At 51.0% G+C, this 15,423-nt stretch overlaps 2 protein-coding genes across 3 annotated transcripts in view; one reads left to right on the top strand and one right to left on the bottom strand.

The window, feature by feature from the left end:
• Positions 1-15,423, bottom strand: part of col4a4 (collagen, type IV, alpha 4) — an 18,214-nt gene continuing 2,791 nt past the window's right edge. The window contains exons 2-47 of one of the 2 annotated variants that reach the window (XM_037266823.1): positions 14,659-14,752; positions 14,203-14,242; positions 13,621-13,692; positions 12,004-12,138; positions 11,738-11,782; positions 11,528-11,644; positions 11,125-11,193; positions 10,982-11,017; positions 10,809-10,871; positions 10,697-10,732; positions 10,562-10,603; positions 10,418-10,498; positions 10,288-10,332; positions 10,148-10,210; positions 9,829-9,873; positions 9,643-9,696; positions 9,482-9,542; positions 9,304-9,408; positions 9,060-9,218; positions 8,899-8,988; positions 8,657-8,817; positions 8,429-8,501; positions 8,179-8,285; positions 7,849-8,032; positions 7,706-7,774; positions 7,524-7,631; positions 7,385-7,453; positions 6,963-7,112; positions 6,608-6,769; positions 6,317-6,484; positions 5,952-6,095; positions 5,300-5,407; positions 5,014-5,192; positions 4,574-4,637; positions 4,424-4,498; positions 4,253-4,360; positions 4,021-4,128; positions 3,673-3,744; positions 3,414-3,542; positions 3,210-3,317; positions 2,980-3,135; positions 2,629-2,877; positions 2,436-2,552; positions 1,830-2,018; positions 1,019-1,302; positions 1-300 (exon numbers count right to left, since the gene is read on the bottom strand). In XM_037266823.1, coding sequence (XP_037122718.1) covers positions 70-300; positions 1,019-1,302; positions 1,830-2,018; positions 2,436-2,552; positions 2,629-2,877; positions 2,980-3,135; positions 3,210-3,317; positions 3,414-3,542; positions 3,673-3,744; positions 4,021-4,128; positions 4,253-4,360; positions 4,424-4,498; positions 4,574-4,637; positions 5,014-5,192; positions 5,300-5,407; positions 5,952-6,095; positions 6,317-6,484; positions 6,608-6,769; positions 6,963-7,112; positions 7,385-7,453; positions 7,524-7,631; positions 7,706-7,774; positions 7,849-8,032; positions 8,179-8,285; positions 8,429-8,501; positions 8,657-8,817; positions 8,899-8,988; positions 9,060-9,218; positions 9,304-9,408; positions 9,482-9,542; positions 9,643-9,696; positions 9,829-9,873; positions 10,148-10,210; positions 10,288-10,332; positions 10,418-10,498; positions 10,562-10,603; positions 10,697-10,732; positions 10,809-10,871; positions 10,982-11,017; positions 11,125-11,193; positions 11,528-11,644; positions 11,738-11,782; positions 12,004-12,138; positions 13,621-13,692; positions 14,203-14,242; positions 14,659-14,669 — 4,941 coding nt within the window. In that variant the 5' untranslated portion in view covers positions 14,670-14,752 and the 3' untranslated portion in view covers positions 1-69. The remainder of the gene's footprint in view (positions 301-1,018; positions 1,303-1,829; positions 2,019-2,435; positions 2,553-2,628; positions 2,878-2,979; positions 3,136-3,209; positions 3,318-3,413; positions 3,543-3,672; positions 3,745-4,020; positions 4,129-4,252; positions 4,361-4,423; positions 4,499-4,573; positions 4,638-5,013; positions 5,193-5,299; positions 5,408-5,951; positions 6,096-6,316; positions 6,485-6,607; positions 6,770-6,962; positions 7,113-7,384; positions 7,454-7,523; positions 7,632-7,705; positions 7,775-7,848; positions 8,033-8,178; positions 8,286-8,428; positions 8,502-8,656; positions 8,818-8,898; positions 8,989-9,059; positions 9,219-9,303; positions 9,409-9,481; positions 9,543-9,642; positions 9,697-9,828; positions 9,874-10,147; positions 10,211-10,287; positions 10,333-10,417; positions 10,499-10,561; positions 10,604-10,696; positions 10,733-10,808; positions 10,872-10,981; positions 11,018-11,124; positions 11,194-11,527; positions 11,645-11,737; positions 11,783-12,003; positions 12,139-13,620; positions 13,693-14,202; positions 14,243-14,658; positions 14,753-15,423) is intronic. The other variant, XM_037266822.1, reaches the window with a different exon arrangement.
• The window catches only part of col4a3 (collagen, type IV, alpha 3), a 21,536-nt gene continuing 19,832 nt past the window's right edge, over positions 13,720-15,423 (top strand). Inside the window, exon 1 of the mRNA XM_037266821.1 lies at positions 13,720-13,772. Within this exon, the coding sequence (XP_037122716.1) occupies positions 13,767-13,772 (6 nt within the window). The 5' untranslated portion in view covers positions 13,720-13,766. The remainder of the gene's footprint in view (positions 13,773-15,423) is intronic.

The following is a 15,423-nucleotide window of genomic DNA, read 5'->3' on the forward strand; positions in this document are numbered from 1 at the left end:
AGAGCAAATCCAAAAGATATATTTTGTTTTAATTTGAAGTTGTGGTGAGCAAAAGCGGGCGCTTGGCGTTCAGGGCGGGGCCACCTTGATGCAGACGTTGCAGCGTCCCACCTTGGCGGCGTGCTGGCGGCTGTCGGCAGCATCGGGCGCCGTTAGCCAGAAACTGTAAATGTTGGCAAAGTAATGGCACGTCCCCCGGGGGCCCTGGCACTCCACGAAGGGCTGCGGCCGGAAGTCCCGCAGGCAACTTCCCGACGACGTCAGCGACTGACCGCCGCCCTCGTCGCCGGCGCCCGTGTGCTGCCAATGGCGACAGAAGCAAACAACCTTCAGACTGAAATGTACTTTGAAAAAAAGCCCCCCACTTGTTTTCTTCACCTTCCATTCTTCTTTGGATGGATCCCATGAAAACGTCTTTTTCCCTCATGAATCAATCTGAAGCCGAATAACCCTAACCCACAACCCTTCGTTCAAAATATGGTGGCACAGATTCTGTTTGGCTTCCTGGTTTGGTTGACACCCAGGGCTATGGGGAAATTGCCTAAATGACTCTTTTTTCAAAGTAAAGTAAGCTGCTGCTTGTACAAAGCATCATCAATCAGTCTGCTTGCATGGGGATGACAGAAAGCGGAGAATATTCCTTGAAATTTTCAATTCATTTGATTGTGGATGACTTCATTTGAGATGTACTTTGAAAATGATACTTCTGGAATAAATATATATATATACGTATATATATACGTATATATATATATATATATACATGTGTATATATATATATATATATATATATATATATATATATATATCAGAGTCAGAGTCAGCTTTATTGTCAATTCCTTCATGCTAAGACACACAAAGAAACCGAAATTTCGTTCCCCCTATCCCACGGTGACGAGACACAGCACACGATCAACACACAATATATACATGTGTGTATATGTGTGTATATATATATATATATATATATATAGTACTCGATGGCCGTGGTCTTTTTTTCAGGAAATGCAATGCCCACCATGAGGAAGGAGAAGCCGGTCCACAGGCTTGCCCAGTCAGAGGGGCACGGCGGCCCCACCGGCGACTGGCTGTGTAGGGCCACGGGGGCAGAGGGCGCCTCACAAACGGCGCAGCGGCTGATGTGCTCTCGGATGGAGGCTCCGCCCACGGGCAAGGCGGGCACGGCGGCCGTGGCCGACAGCCAATAGGATTTGTCGTTGCGGCCGGCGTACGAGCACGTTCCCATGTTACATGAGGCGAAGGGCATGGTGGAGAAGACGCGCATGCACGAGCCCGCCTGACCTGCAACACAACAAACGCGCTTAGACGGCTCCAAAAGAAGAACGCCTTCCTTTGTACTCTCACGGCGGCACCAATGTCCTTGTGCTCCGACTGCAGACGAGTTGCGTCCAAAGCGGCCGATCGCAGCTCTAGGAACGCTGAGGCTTTGTATTGGCATTTTGGGGAGTCGGGCCAGGCCAACAATGGCAAGTCTGACTTCTGGCACAAGGACGTCAGGAGATGGCGGATTTCGTCCCGGGCCATTGTGACTCGCTACATGGGAGTTGAGAGGGAAAATGGGCTGGCCAATCTGGGTCATGTTCATCTTCTTAACAGTTAATCGTTAGGATCGAGACACTTCTTAACAGTTAATCATTAAGATAGAGACATTTTGGCCCTACTCGTTTTGACTTTTTTGAACTCCAGACGCTGGCGTAGCGTCTGAACGCAGCTCCCGCTGAGCTACGGCCGCAGTCGTGTCCGGTCGGCCGGTCATCAGACGACCCGGCTCGTTCCGGACAAGACCAGGAAAAAAGTAAGAAGAGTACCGAGGTCCTGAGTGTGCGCTTTCTCCTGGCCTTCCAGGTACAAGAGACTGTATCCCAACCACAGGGTTTGCATCCCCTGGGGACAAGATGGAGGCATTTTGGACTGGCTGTGGATGACCATTAGGAAGCCTGCGTTCACGGGTCTGGATGGTCCGGGAGGTCCACGGTCTCCGGTCAAACCAGGATCACCTGAGCACAGAGCACAGCAAGTCTGAAGAAAAAGCTTACAGCTCAGCGACCCAACACCACTGGCGTGGGCAATCGCAAACAAATTCCAGCCTGCTGGTCGGCCGGCCGGCCAGCCAGCCAACCGGCAACTCAACTTCCCTCATCTGATGAGAAACTGCGACTTTATATCAGAAAACATCATTTGAAGATGCCATGTCTATTGTTTTTTTTACAAATATTTTGTATTGAGTCAACTCTGTTGGTATGGCTGGGTGTGTCTCTGTGAGACACCGCTGCTCACCTGCAACTGAATTTAGGAAAGCGAGCAAAACTAGCTGACAACGGTTGGCCGCTCATGAAAACCAGTTGCACCGACCGGCACACGCACTGCAGCCTTACTCTGAATCTTGTGTGAACATTTTCAACTTTTAGTCTCACCTTTGGCTCCCACCGCACCTCTCTCACCCTCCAGGCCTCGTCGACCTGGCTCCCCAACAGGCCCCGGTGGCCCCAGAGGGCCTCGGGGCCCAATGCACCCGGCATCCCCTTTCTTACCTGCAGCACAACATCAACAGTCATCATCTCACAATCGCTGACTCTGTGTAGGACCTGCCTCGTCGCAGCCTCATACCTTTGAGTCCCTCAAATCCATCGTCTCCCTGAAAACCTATATTTCCCAGTAGACCAGGTAGCCCAGGGGGTCCCGGAGGGCCCTGTGGGGGTGAAGGGTAAGTGGAGCAGGGAAAAACTCTGCCCATCTCTCCCTTTGGACCCGCCTGACCCGTACAGCCCTGAGACCCGAGAGGTCCGGTTGGTCCCGGCAAACCTCTTGAGCCCGGATTTCCAGGTATCCCCATCAGACCTGGAGTACCTCGCTCACCTGTTCACACGGATGTTGAAAATAATACCATCACAGCCTCAGGCTGGTCTGGACTACAACAACCTGAGCCGAGAACTATGAACACTCCGTCCTCACATTCACCTTTTAACCCTTGATTTCCACTTGTGCCTGCTTGTCCTCTGGGCCCTGGAAGTCCTTTGTCTCCCTTTAGGCCAGGGCATCCGTTGTCTCCGCTGTCCCCATCATCACCAGGAACTGGAGGGTTAGGACCCGAATCCCCCATGTCGCCGGGGAAACCTGCAAGGTTGTCTGAGGTCAGTCAAGTCACAGATCAACTGTTAACGTGTCACTAATGTTACTTGTCATCTGACCTGACTCTCCATCTGGTCCAGGGTCTCCAGGATCTCCCGAAATACCCGAGGGAGGATTTTTACAGGCAGGTCCAGATTCACCCAATGGCCCAATTTGTCCTTGTGGCCCTGGACAAATAAATAAAAAGTGAGAATAGTACCTCAATGCAAATTGCGAAGATACCTGTAGGGCCCAAGAGTCCTCCAGAAAACAACATCACCAACCTCGAGCTCCTGAAGGGCCTTTAGGTCCTGGAGGTCCAGGCTGCGATGAACCTGGGTGACCTGGAGGACCGGAAGGGCCTTTATCTCCCAGAAGACCTTGAGAACCTTGAGAACCTGGAATACCGAGACCTGAAGAGACAGCACAGGCAAGTTTTGCTGAAGAAATGAAGGAAATAACGTAAACGGACAACGTCTGTTGTACAGAAAGGTACTTTTGGGCATCACTAGCTCATTGCTCAATTTACAGGAGTGGGCATACCTCTGGTGCCAATGTCTCCTTTCACCCCCTTTAGTCCGTCGAGGCCATGACGTCCCAGCGGTCCAGGAGGACCTGTTCCAACAATTGATTGACCAATGTAACAGGTGGCTTTTCCAAGCCGCCCCGCCCCACGCAGGGCGCAAACCCAAACCGCGACCATCACCGGCTTGGGAGCGCTGACGTCTGAGCCTAAAGTCTGGGCTGACAGCGAAGCAGTCAGCACTCTATATAAGCTCACGGGGAGTGAGGTTTTACTAACGTTCAAAACGCATAGCTCAAACTGGCAGCCGTTACGCTGATAAATAGATCAAATCAAATCAAATAAACACAAACACCACAACTTCTCACCTTGGAGTCCAAAGATGCCCTGCGGTCCAGCGGGACCGTCAGCACCCGTATTGCCAGGAAGACCCGGAACCCCTGGCCGACCTCTGGGGCCTGGGGGCCCAATCACACCTGATGAACAGACAGACAAGTTGGGAGTTTTCTGCTTGCCCAGACTTAAGAGTGCCTTCGAGATCTTTGGAAACAGCAGCACGGCCACCTTTGTGGTTGTGATTAGCCTGAGAAGCACATGTACCTGGTGGTCCTTGCTCCCCAGGCTGTCCCAGATCCCCTTTGGAGCCTCTCTGGCCTGGCTCGCCAATGAAACCAAGCGCTCCAGGTTCACCTTGAGGTCCAGAAGCACCTGATAAAGGACAATTGAACTAGTGTTTTAGGATTCAAGTTGACCGACATGTTAGAACCTCACCTTGAGGCCCAGCGTCTCCAGAAGGCCCCTTGTCTCCAGGTAAACCAGGTCGACTGCGAGACTCTCCTTGATCACCTGATACATCAAAGCAACATTTTTACAAATGTCTCTGAATCACCTTTGTCACGGCAGCAGAAAAATGGACCACACCTTTGGATCCGAGACGTCCTTGTCGACCGTGTTCACCGGGCCTTCCAGGGGATCCTGGGTCACCCTGAATGATAACATCAGTATTTTGTAGTCATGACTATCTAATCCTACGCTTCATCAGACCTCAGTGAGTTATTCAACTTCTCATTTTAAACACGCAGGACAAAAACCCTCCAAATAAATGAAAACTGTAACGTTGAATCGCCTACATTGAATATGCAAGTGAAGACCCACCACTATGCAGATCTGTAGCGTTGAATTGCCTACATTGAATTTGCAAATGAAGAACCACGACTATGCGGGGGATCCACTTGTATTTGCGTTGTGGTGTTTGGTCGGATACAACATTGGTAAATTGTACTACATTTGATTGCGGCTGAATTCTGGTTGAGTGTGTTCTGGACTGCCTACTTAATGGACATGCTTTTATCTCAGCTTACTGTGTCTCCTGTTTCTCCAGGTAAGCCAAGGAAACCGGACGGTCCAGGATGACCAGGCCTTCCGGAAATCCCTGGTTTGCCCGTATTCCCTGGTGGACCTGGGGGCCCGCTGATACCCGAGGGCATGTTGATGCCTGGGTACCCAGGCTTGCCCACAAGACCTTGTGCACCCTTATTTCCTGGTAAGAAAACGGTGAAAAAAAATCAGTCATCGTCTTTCGGAAAGCCTCTTTCAGTCTGTAGCGAAACCATCCTATTGCGGCCTAATGCATCACTTCAGTCTGACCTCGTGCACCGGGGAAACCGTTGACACCAGGGGGACCAGGTTTGCCCCTCGCACCTTTGATTGGGACACCCAGTGTCTTGCCAGGCGGTCCTGGGTAGCCTTTACATCCTACAGGACCACAAGAATGGATAACAGATGTCGATTGATGATGCTCCATCCATCCATCCATCCATCCATCCATCCATCCATCCATCCATCCATCCATCCATCCATCCATCCATCCATCCATCCATCCATCCATCCATCCATCCATCCATCCATCCATCCATCCATCCATCCATCCATCCATCCATCCATCCATCCATCCATCCATCCCTCCCTCCCTCCCTCCCTCCCTCCCTCCCTCCCTCCCTCCCTATCCCCTATACTGCTTGCACTCATTCGGGCTGGAGCCCATCCCGGCTGCCTTCAGGCTATACCCAAGACTGCTTGGCAGCCCATCTCAGTGCACATTTAGACATCAACCATTCGCAGTCGTATTCAAACAAGTTCCACCCTTCAATGAATGTTTTTGGAATGTGGGAAGATGCCGCAGCACCCGGAGATAACAACTTGGGCGGGGAGAACAACTGGATTTGAACCCCCAGCCATTCAACTTTGAGGCACTATGCCGCCTGATATTAGCATCATTGTTTTCTTGTGTAGCTTTTACCCTGCTCTCCTTTGGGACCTTGACATCCTGGCCTGCCATCTTGTCCACGAGGTCCTCTCTCTCCTGGCCTCCCTGGGTATCCTGGGAACCCAATCAATCCTCGCACTCCTGGGACACCGTTCTTACCAAGGGGTCCCATCAGACCTGTTTGTGAGATGTCACATGGTGCCCTATGAACTTAGAGCCCCAAACCCCTTTGAGTTGTCCCTCGCTTCAATCTCCTTGAAGCATTCTTACGTCACAGACTAAAACACAGACATGTGTCTTGACACATGAAGGGATTGACAATAAAGCTGACTTTGACTTTGACTTTGAAAGAACAATTTAGTAATGAAAAAGGTTGATGCTGTCAGGGGGTTGCTCACCTTTCCGTCCATCCCAACCTGCAAATCCAGAGTCTCCACTTGAACCAGGGGTGCCCGGAAGCCCCGGATAGCCAGGAAAGCCAGGAGACCCTGGTTTGCCCACAGGGCCAGGGGGTCCATAGCCTGGAGATCCCGGTTCACCCACGTCACCTTTCTCCCCAAAACATCCTGAACAAAAAAACATCAAGGGAAAAAGAAGGCTTTAGGTTAGTTGTCCCACACTTGTATCACCAGTTCTCCTGGTGAAACAAGAGCCATGACATCAGTACATTACTTCAGCTCAGACTTTACCCTGGGGACCACTAGCTCCTTGTGGACCAGAAGGACCTGCGGGACCAGGTTTTCCTCTTTTGCACAGATCAGCGATAGGGCCAGGGGGACCAATGCTGCCCGGTGCAGCATCCTGTCCTCTCTGGCCCTTTGGTCCTGGAACCCCAGGTAGACCTGGGACCCCTGACGACAAAGATAACATGTGAAAAGAACACTAATGTTTCCTGTTCACAGATATTTCTGGACAACTTCATCAACTCTTCTTATGATGAAGCAGACGAGCTGTTTCATGTCACAGCATTTGTGTGGCATTATGAAGGACAAGGTCTGAAATAAGTCCCACAACAATAGATCTATCTTTGGATTTTTCCCTCACCTTGGAGACCTTGGTTACCAGGTTGACCTGGGACTCCTTTAGGTCCAGGAGAGCCAGCTAGCCCTGGAAAGCCAATGGGTCCTGAGGTCCCCACATAAGAATCTCCAGCTTGTCCTCTAAGTCCAGGAGTGCCTGGTGCACCTGGCGAGCCTGGCTCACTCACACACACGAGCACACGCACGCACGCACGCACGCACGCACGCACGCATGCACGCACACGCACGCGCGCGCACACACAGAAAAACATACACAAGTGCTGAAGGAGCACAGTGGTAAATTCAATATGTAGATGTCCCGTCTTGTCTGCGTTGCATATGTGTACTTTAATCTCCACATACCGGTTGTGGATATGCATTCTGCATTAACATGTCAATGCAATAGTTTCCTTTCTATGAAATCAGCCATCTTTGACAGGGCAATACCTGGCTCTCCAGTAAAACTGAATCCTTCAAGTCCTTCAACTCCGGTATCTCCAATAAAACCTCTTGGTCCTTGCAGAGGAAGACACAAAGTCACTTATTATAGCTACTGGCCAAAATTGTGGTACTAAAGCAGTGGTACCTGCTAGTCCAGGTGGTCCAGCAGGTCCAGACTGTCCTGTTTCTCCTTTAGGTCCATCAGGTCCTGTGAATCCGCTGAAACCACGAGGACCAGGAAGCCCTCTCGGGCCTAGGCAAATGAACAGGAAGTCAGATACAAATATGAACAGAAATGAAATGGTAGATCCTTGGTATTGTGTTCACCTGTTTCTCCTGCCTCCCCTTTCTGTCCTCGGGGTCCAGGGTTTCTGGGTATACAAGGAAGTGTTTCGCCTTTGAAGACGTGAGACGTCAGTCCAACCTTGGCAACTACGTTGCTTTTTTTTCCCCCCCTCAACAACCTTTACCTTGAACACCTTTCAGGCCAGGGAAGCCAGAGAAACCTGGAAATCCTGGGGCTCCTGGGTCCCCCCGCTTTCCAATTGCTCCAACTATGCCTGATCCCTGGGGGCCAGTTTGTCCGGTTAGTCCTTTGGGGCCAGGAAGACCCGGAAGGCCTTGGTCCCCCGGAGAAGCGGAGTAACTTTCTCCCTGAAAGCAAATCTAAGGTAAGCAGGAAAACGCCACATGCAACGGAGGTAGAGTTTTCATGGCAGATCCTCTGGTTTGTGGACTCAACAAGTTTGTAGGATTTGATGCAACTATTTGATGCTTGTATAACAGTGAGAGCCAAAGACCTGAGGTCCAGGGATTCCAGGGAGTCCTGGGAGTCCATCCTGTCCTCCTCTTCCAGGGAAACCTTGTCTACCCGCAAGACCCAACTCCCCTCTTTCGCCCTTCTCGCCTGGAAACACGTTTGATCAGTGTAGACATGGTTTAATCACATTGCTTTACAATACTAGTCTATGGCATCCACAATCTGGCCAGTTTTCTTGAGACCTCAACAGCAATCTATCTCAAACTGGCAGTCAAAGCTGGTCAACTTGCCTTTGATTTCCACCACAATGAAGTCTCCCTTTTGACCTTTGAACCCTTTGATACCAGGTAAGCCACCCAGGCCCTGCAAGCCAGTCAACCAATCAAACAGTCACTCAAGCAATTAATAGAGGAATTCAAATGTTTCCTGGAGTTCAACAAGGCTGGCCAAACGAGTCTACTTTTCCGCAATTATGAGCCTGCCTGTTCCAATGAACTCGGGCCACATGTTTTTCTTACCGGCTGGCCAGAAACACCTGTGTCTCCCGCGCAGCCGTTCTCCCCTCTTGGTCCTTGGGCTCCTGGGGACCCTGGATACCCCACCAAACCGGGCTTCCCCACTGGTCCTGGGGGTCCCCTCACCACAATTGGAGGACCGCAGGAGCATTCACCTTGTCGACCTGTCCCAAAACACACGGCATTGCAACTTACTCCGCATTCTACACAAATGACTGAACTCACTGGAACCCAAATATACTGACCTTTGAATCCATGATCACCCGGTGCCCCAGAGGGCCCTTGTTCACCGAGTTCTCCAGGTTCTCCTGGCACTCCAGGAAGGCAGTAATAGCCTGGAGGACAAATTGAAATGCCCGCATCGTGGAAAGAAGACATGCTCTTTCCCAAATAAGCACCAGCTTACCTGGCCTCCCTGGTTGTCCTTTTGCTCCTCTGGGTCCTGCTCTTCCCGGTATTCCAGTTTCCCCAGGAAATGCTTCTTGATCTGTGAAAACTTGACCCGGATCTCCTTTGTCACCTCTGCATCCTGGAGTCCCCCTTGCTCCCAGCACACCTGCCAGTCCTAATCAGAGTGCGAGGCAAGTGACTGAATGAGTCAAATGGATCTCATGAAAAGTCACGTGATGATAGCGCAGCTGTGCTCTGACCCGGTATGGATCGACCAGGGGATCCTCGGGGCCCGTGTGCTCCCATGAATCCACGATCTCCTGGAGGTCCCGTCGGTCCTGGAGTCCCTGGATCTCCAGCGTCACCTTGAGGACAAATGAGCGGGTTGAAAAGAAAAGAAGTGATCTGTGTGTCTGGTGCATGCGTGCGGACGTCTACCCGGAAGTGTGATGACAATTTCCTGCGGGAGGCCTTTGAAACCAGGATCTCCCATCATGCCCTGAGAACAGGAACCAATGTATATCATGCCACACGTGTGACTCACTTCCACGGCAATCAGAAGGTGTTTGAACCCCTCACGAACCGCCCGACCAACCAACCTTTGGACCTTCTTGTCCGATCAGACCTGGAAGACCAGAACTTCCTACAGCGCCCTGAAACACAAAGACGTTTCAGGTAGCTTCATGCTAATGTATAATGCAAGCGACATAGCCGGTCTAAGGAACGTTAGCCTAGAACTGGGAGATCAGGCGGGTTCTACGCTCGACGTAGCAGCACTCGCTCACCTTGGCTCCTTTGTAACCGGGTAGACCCAAGCGTCCTGGGAGTCCCTGGAGACCACAAGCACACAAGGACCTGATTCGCTAAGGCCACCAATGGTGGATAATGCTAATTCTTTCAAATGCTTTCAAACGCTGAATGGCCGGCCGCCGCCGCGCGGTGTTGCAGGCAGCGTTGTAGTCAAACCAAATGCACACGAGCGTTCACCCGTGCAAAATATACATATGTCTGCACTCTCTCCTTGAAGGTCTTCCTTTGACATGATAGAGGCTGACTTTGCTTTCTACACACAGCCAGCAGGAGCTTCAAAGAAGGACGCCTCACCCTGGGTCCAGGAAGTCCCACAATCCCTTTTTCTCCCTTGACACCAGGAAGGGCATCCAGACCCTGAAAATCCAAACGGGCACAATTAGATTAGATGAAGCTCAGTCAAGGGACGCAATGGAACCCCGGAGTGGACTTACTGGCAGGCCTTGAGCTCCACAACGCCCTTTAGGCCCCGCCGGACCCTGACGAAGCAACAGAGCACACGTTAGAGCCGCCGGCCGGCTGAAAAGATGACTGCTGTGGTGTGACTGGACAAAAGCCAGTAACCTGCTCTCCTTTGATGTAGAAATCCTCTGGGGGGTCCACATACTCAAATGGCCCCGGAGGCCCCTGTAAGCCTTGCTCCCCCTGCGGATGACGCCGGTTAACGTCTGCTCTCATGGCGCAAAATCGGGCCATACTACTTGGTACCTCATCTCCTTGCGGTCCCGGCACCGATCTACCTCGTTCGCCCTGAAGCAGAAATACCAGCAAAGTCCTCAGCGTTATTCCTTTTTCTTCTTCGTCTTTGTGATGAAAACGTGTGTGATGTGAGGGCATACTCACAGGGGGACCTCTGGAACCTGGCAGGCCAGGGATACCCTACACGCACAACCACACCATTGCAGATCATTGGCATAAGGATATTGAAAGTCTATGTCGTGACAAATGTTCTCACATTGAATCCATCAGGACCAATCGGACCCGCTAATCCTCTCGAACCTCTGGGACCCGGTCCACCCTGCACACAGATGAGTCAGATCGAAAGCCTGTGTTGGTATGGAAGTCAAACAAGCAAGACATCCGGCAGGTAGCCCGGCAGGTAGGCAGGCAGAAGGACAGCGATCTCACCGGCAGACCAGGAAGTCCCCCGAGGCCGGCGACACCCTGTCAAAGATCTAAGATTAGTGCATCCGTCAGCCGATGATGAGAAGCGGGCAATGGGACAATCGGCTCATGCTAAAGATCTGGGGTGTGATGTGGAGACCACTCACGGGCACTCCGGGGTACTGGAGGAAGAAGAGCGCTGGCTCCCCTGGAAATCCCTTTGCTCCTTGAAAACCCTGCCACACAATTGTCAACCAATTCATCTTTGCTTTCTGCACATACTTGCTGGGAAAAGAAAATGTCAGCTGCCTTTTTAAGGAAACCATCTGTGCTCCACAAGAACGACAACACTTCACCTGGTCAACGTCTAATCACGTCAACTACGCCAGGTGTCGTAGTGCACGTCAGGTGATTTTTATTTATTTTTTTCTGTCTCCCAAAGAGGTCAATTTCAGGTGTTGTCGTTCAAGTCGGGTTTCTTGTGGTCTAGTTTATGTGTTGTGCACTAGTTGAGGTGTTCACGAGTTCCTGCTTGTGACCCTAAGAAGTAAAGCAGTTTGAAGTTCTGACCACGTCACCACGAGGCCCTTGTTCTCCAGGCTGTCCGGACTTTCCCGGGCTTCCTCTCGTCCCGTTACACCCGTCCACACCTGGAAAACCGGGACCGCCGGCTGGGCCCGGGTGACCCTGATGACGCAAAGAAACCAAAGCTGCTCATCCAGGAAAGATAGTCTCGATCCTGCAGAGAGAGATCCTGGGGGGAAGGATTGGGCTTCCTACCGGGACTCCCTCTAAACCAGGAAATCCGGGAACGCCCACAGCTCCCTGAAAGAAAGCAAAAAGAACAGCAATGTCCAAGGCTTTTTCCTTTCCAGAGCCTCTTCATGTTTTGTTTCCTCTGAGCGAGAGTCATCCATCTCTTGACGGTGACAACTGGTTCTAAGGAATATGTGTTGCTTGACTAGATTGTCGGACTCGTCTGTCCAAATCCAAATGTTTCAAGTGTGCGGCAGGGTTTAAAATGTCGTCACTGTGTGTTTCTTTACCGCGTCTCCCTTTGGCCCCTGACGTCCTGCTGGGCCTTCAGTCCCTCGCTTGCCTTTCTCTCCTGGAGGACCCTGAGGGCCTGGGAAGCCTGGGGGTCCCTGAGAACCCTGCCGCCCAAGAGACCCCGGAGAGCCCTGAGAAAAGCAAGCAGAGTTAGAGCTGTGTGTGCAAGTGCCATTTCCAACGCAAGGCTTCTCAAACTGCAGTCGGGACAATAAGGACAGAGAGAGTTGTATTTTGAAATGAAATCCGATTGACTTTGCTCGTTCAACTTTGACCTGCCTATAAAATTGACCGAATACAAGTTTCTGTCTAAGGTTTTCGACTTTGTCTCGTTCTTCGGTATGCTCAAAGTCAGCAGCCGGCTGCAGCGAGTCTGACTGGCTTTCTCTTTTGTCTTTTTCCCCCATCCCCCTTTCTGTATTTGTTCCCAATTTGCTATTTCATCCGCCTTTGCTGTATTTGTTCCTAATTTGCCATTTTGTCGACGCGATCGCTGTTGGCTCTGCGTGTGGCCAAGACGCTATGAAGAATAATTCTTTCGTTGGACCCAAAAAGTTTGAGAAGCCCCTTTGCAATGAGTTCACATCATTGCCATTTGAAACAACAGCAGTCCTAAAAATAAGCCGTGTGACCGACCACGCACATCGACGTGACCACAAGAGGACAGACAGAGGCCCCGCAACGGCATACACAAAGAGTGTGTGTGTGCGTGCGTGTGCGTGTGTGTGTGTGCGTGTGTTTTTGTGCCCGCGTGTGTGCGATGAGATGTGACAGGTCTGATCTCTGTTAGTTTTTGGTCTTTGCAGCTTTCTCTGGAATTATCGAGGTGTGAAATCAGTGAGACAGACGTTTGGCCGTAACGCTTTCAGTCTGTCCGCTGCCCCCAGCTGTACAAAGGCAAACACACAAGCACGCACAACACACACTATTTTTGTAACATCTTCCAATAAGGTCATGTCAAAACTGCACGTATATTTGTCTGTGCGTATATGAAAACAGGTCAGGGGTCTCAAACGAATGTTGTAGCTACGTTTTGGTTTCCCTCGGAGGGCCGTTAACGGCTGAAAGCATACCAATGTTTCATGGGCTCCTTGTATGAGGCACGCGCAACCAAATGACGGATGCCTGCTTTTGAAATCTGGCACCGTCTCAAGTTCTGGACCTCACCGGATAACCTCTGGACTCGGTTGGCTAACTTCTGTGCTAAGTTGAATTCCTATACGAGACGGGCTAACTTCTGGACCGCCTTAAGTTCAGGACACTGTGGCTAACTTCTGGATGTCATTGTCAAAATTGAGGAAGTCGGTGCATGACCAAATTTCTGCTCTGCTCTACGGCCTGGAGGACACTGTCAAAGTTCAAACCGTCTCGTGCGTTCCTCTGGCGCTCACTGTTTTAAGTTGTGGTCTAATTTCTGGACCTCACTGGCCAGTTTCTGCACCCGACCGTCTCGGCTCTGTACTTAAATTCTAGATGTGGTCTCGGTCTTGTTAGTTTTGTTTCGCTTTGAAATATTTGCCCGAGACCAAGTTTTCGATTTGGCGTGTTATCAAGTTGCGATTGAGGTTTGGCGAGCTGTGATTGGTTGTTTTCTGTTGCAGGCGGAGTCTCACCCTCGCTCCCTTCGCCGGAAAGCATCGACAGGCGGAACAGTCTCGCCCGGCGCAAAGCTCCGTGTCGTCGCCCTGGAGACAGTCGGATCAGCAGCGGCAATGACATCACATCATCGTCATTCCTGCCACATCATCGTCGGTGCGGTATGACGGTGAGCGCGCCGACTGGCGGCACGGCACGTATGACATCCGGTGTAAGGAGGACGTGACATCACGCCCGCTATGACACGTCGGTGAACGCGTGGCGGCGTAGGAAAGACATCACGCTTGAGACGACAAAACAGTTGGGCAGGTGCAAAAGGTGGTCGGGTTCGGAGCCCAGCGTCACTCCCTCCCGGCAGACAGATGCCCAGATTGTCATCTTCCCATCATGCATCAGTGTTTGTGTTGCAGGCTGCATTCTTGCCGCGTTGTGTCAACTCAGTTAGCAGTCAAGCGTTTCTATCAGCGGCAGGCAGGAATGTGCGCCGCCCGCCGCTCACTGTCACAAGGCAGGTGCCTGTCCTATACGTGCACTATGTCCAACATAAAGATGGACGTACATACATATGTGCTGTCTCGGGGGGGCCATGCGCTACTTACCCCAAGAACAGTGGTGCTGGTCAGGAGCATCAGGAAGCACCTGAGGACACACAGAGGTGGACACAAGCAGTCATGGTATTCACACAATGGCTCACGGTGGTCAAGTGAGATAGCCTCGGACACGGGTGAATCAAGGGAATCCGAGTAGATGAAGGCGAGGCGGACACAGGCGGTCAGCTACAGGTAGGAAAAGGAAAGGAAGGAAGGAAGGAAGGTTTGAGATGGGTCTCCGATTGGATGACAGGAAAGCGTCAAATGGCAGCTAGGTTCAGGGCCTGACTCAATCAACCAGTTAACTCTTTCCCGTAACTCAGCGCAGATTTGACTCGAGTATGGAGGAAGTCCCCAAAAGCAGTTTTTGTTCCGCTCTCAAATTCCGACAAGGCGATTGTCGGCTTGCGTAAATGCTCAACACAGATGACCGTTGGCGGACGTCAATGTGGCGGCTTTGGGTACCTGAGCCTCATGTTGATTCTGCTGGTCAAGAAGAGCCCGGTTTAGTGCTCTTGAGAAGCCCCGCCCACTGGTCCTCCTCCAGCCAATGAGGATGCTGCACACAATGGCGGCAAGTGTGAGTCAGGGCGCCATCACAGGACGACTCTGCTCTGTTTGTTCGTTTGTTTGGCGTTCCCATCGTTCCCTGCTAAAAATCCAAAAAACACCAACGACTTCGGTTGTGTTAGGGCGCCGCCCGCTCTTGCAAACGGCAGAAGCCGCAAAAGCAAATCCAAACCGGTGAAGGAATAGGGTCAAAAGACACAAAACCCGCCTAGCCACAATAACAGATACGCTCACATCTCTTTGGATAAAGTATATAAGCAGACAAGTATATTCATGGAGTCAACCAATAAAGCAGACATAACTAGACATTTCTTTGATATAAGATAATAACAGAGGTTGCTACAACTTCACGATTCAATATGTATTTCTGTGCACTGCAAAATAAATGTCTTTTGATATGTTGCTTAAATAGCTTAATGACCCTTAAGGAACTGTGTAATGCATGCCTGATGTTTGTTCTCTAAATCATGGACACGGCCAGAGTCGTCTTGACCGTTCAGTACTTGAGTATATCTTGTGTTTTGACTAAACGTCACATGTCGCCTAAATGTGAGACGCCAGCTTTTCGATTACTACTGAACGCTCTGCACAGAGGGAAAGATTTTGCTTAACAAAGAAGAGATACGTGCGGAAGCATGATTAAACTAAGAATGTAATGAT

The sequence above is a fragment of the Syngnathus acus genome, chromosome 13 (assembly GCF_901709675.1).
Source record: "Syngnathus acus chromosome 13, fSynAcu1.2, whole genome shotgun sequence".
NCBI lineage: Eukaryota > Metazoa > Chordata > Actinopteri > Syngnathiformes > Syngnathidae > Syngnathus > Syngnathus acus.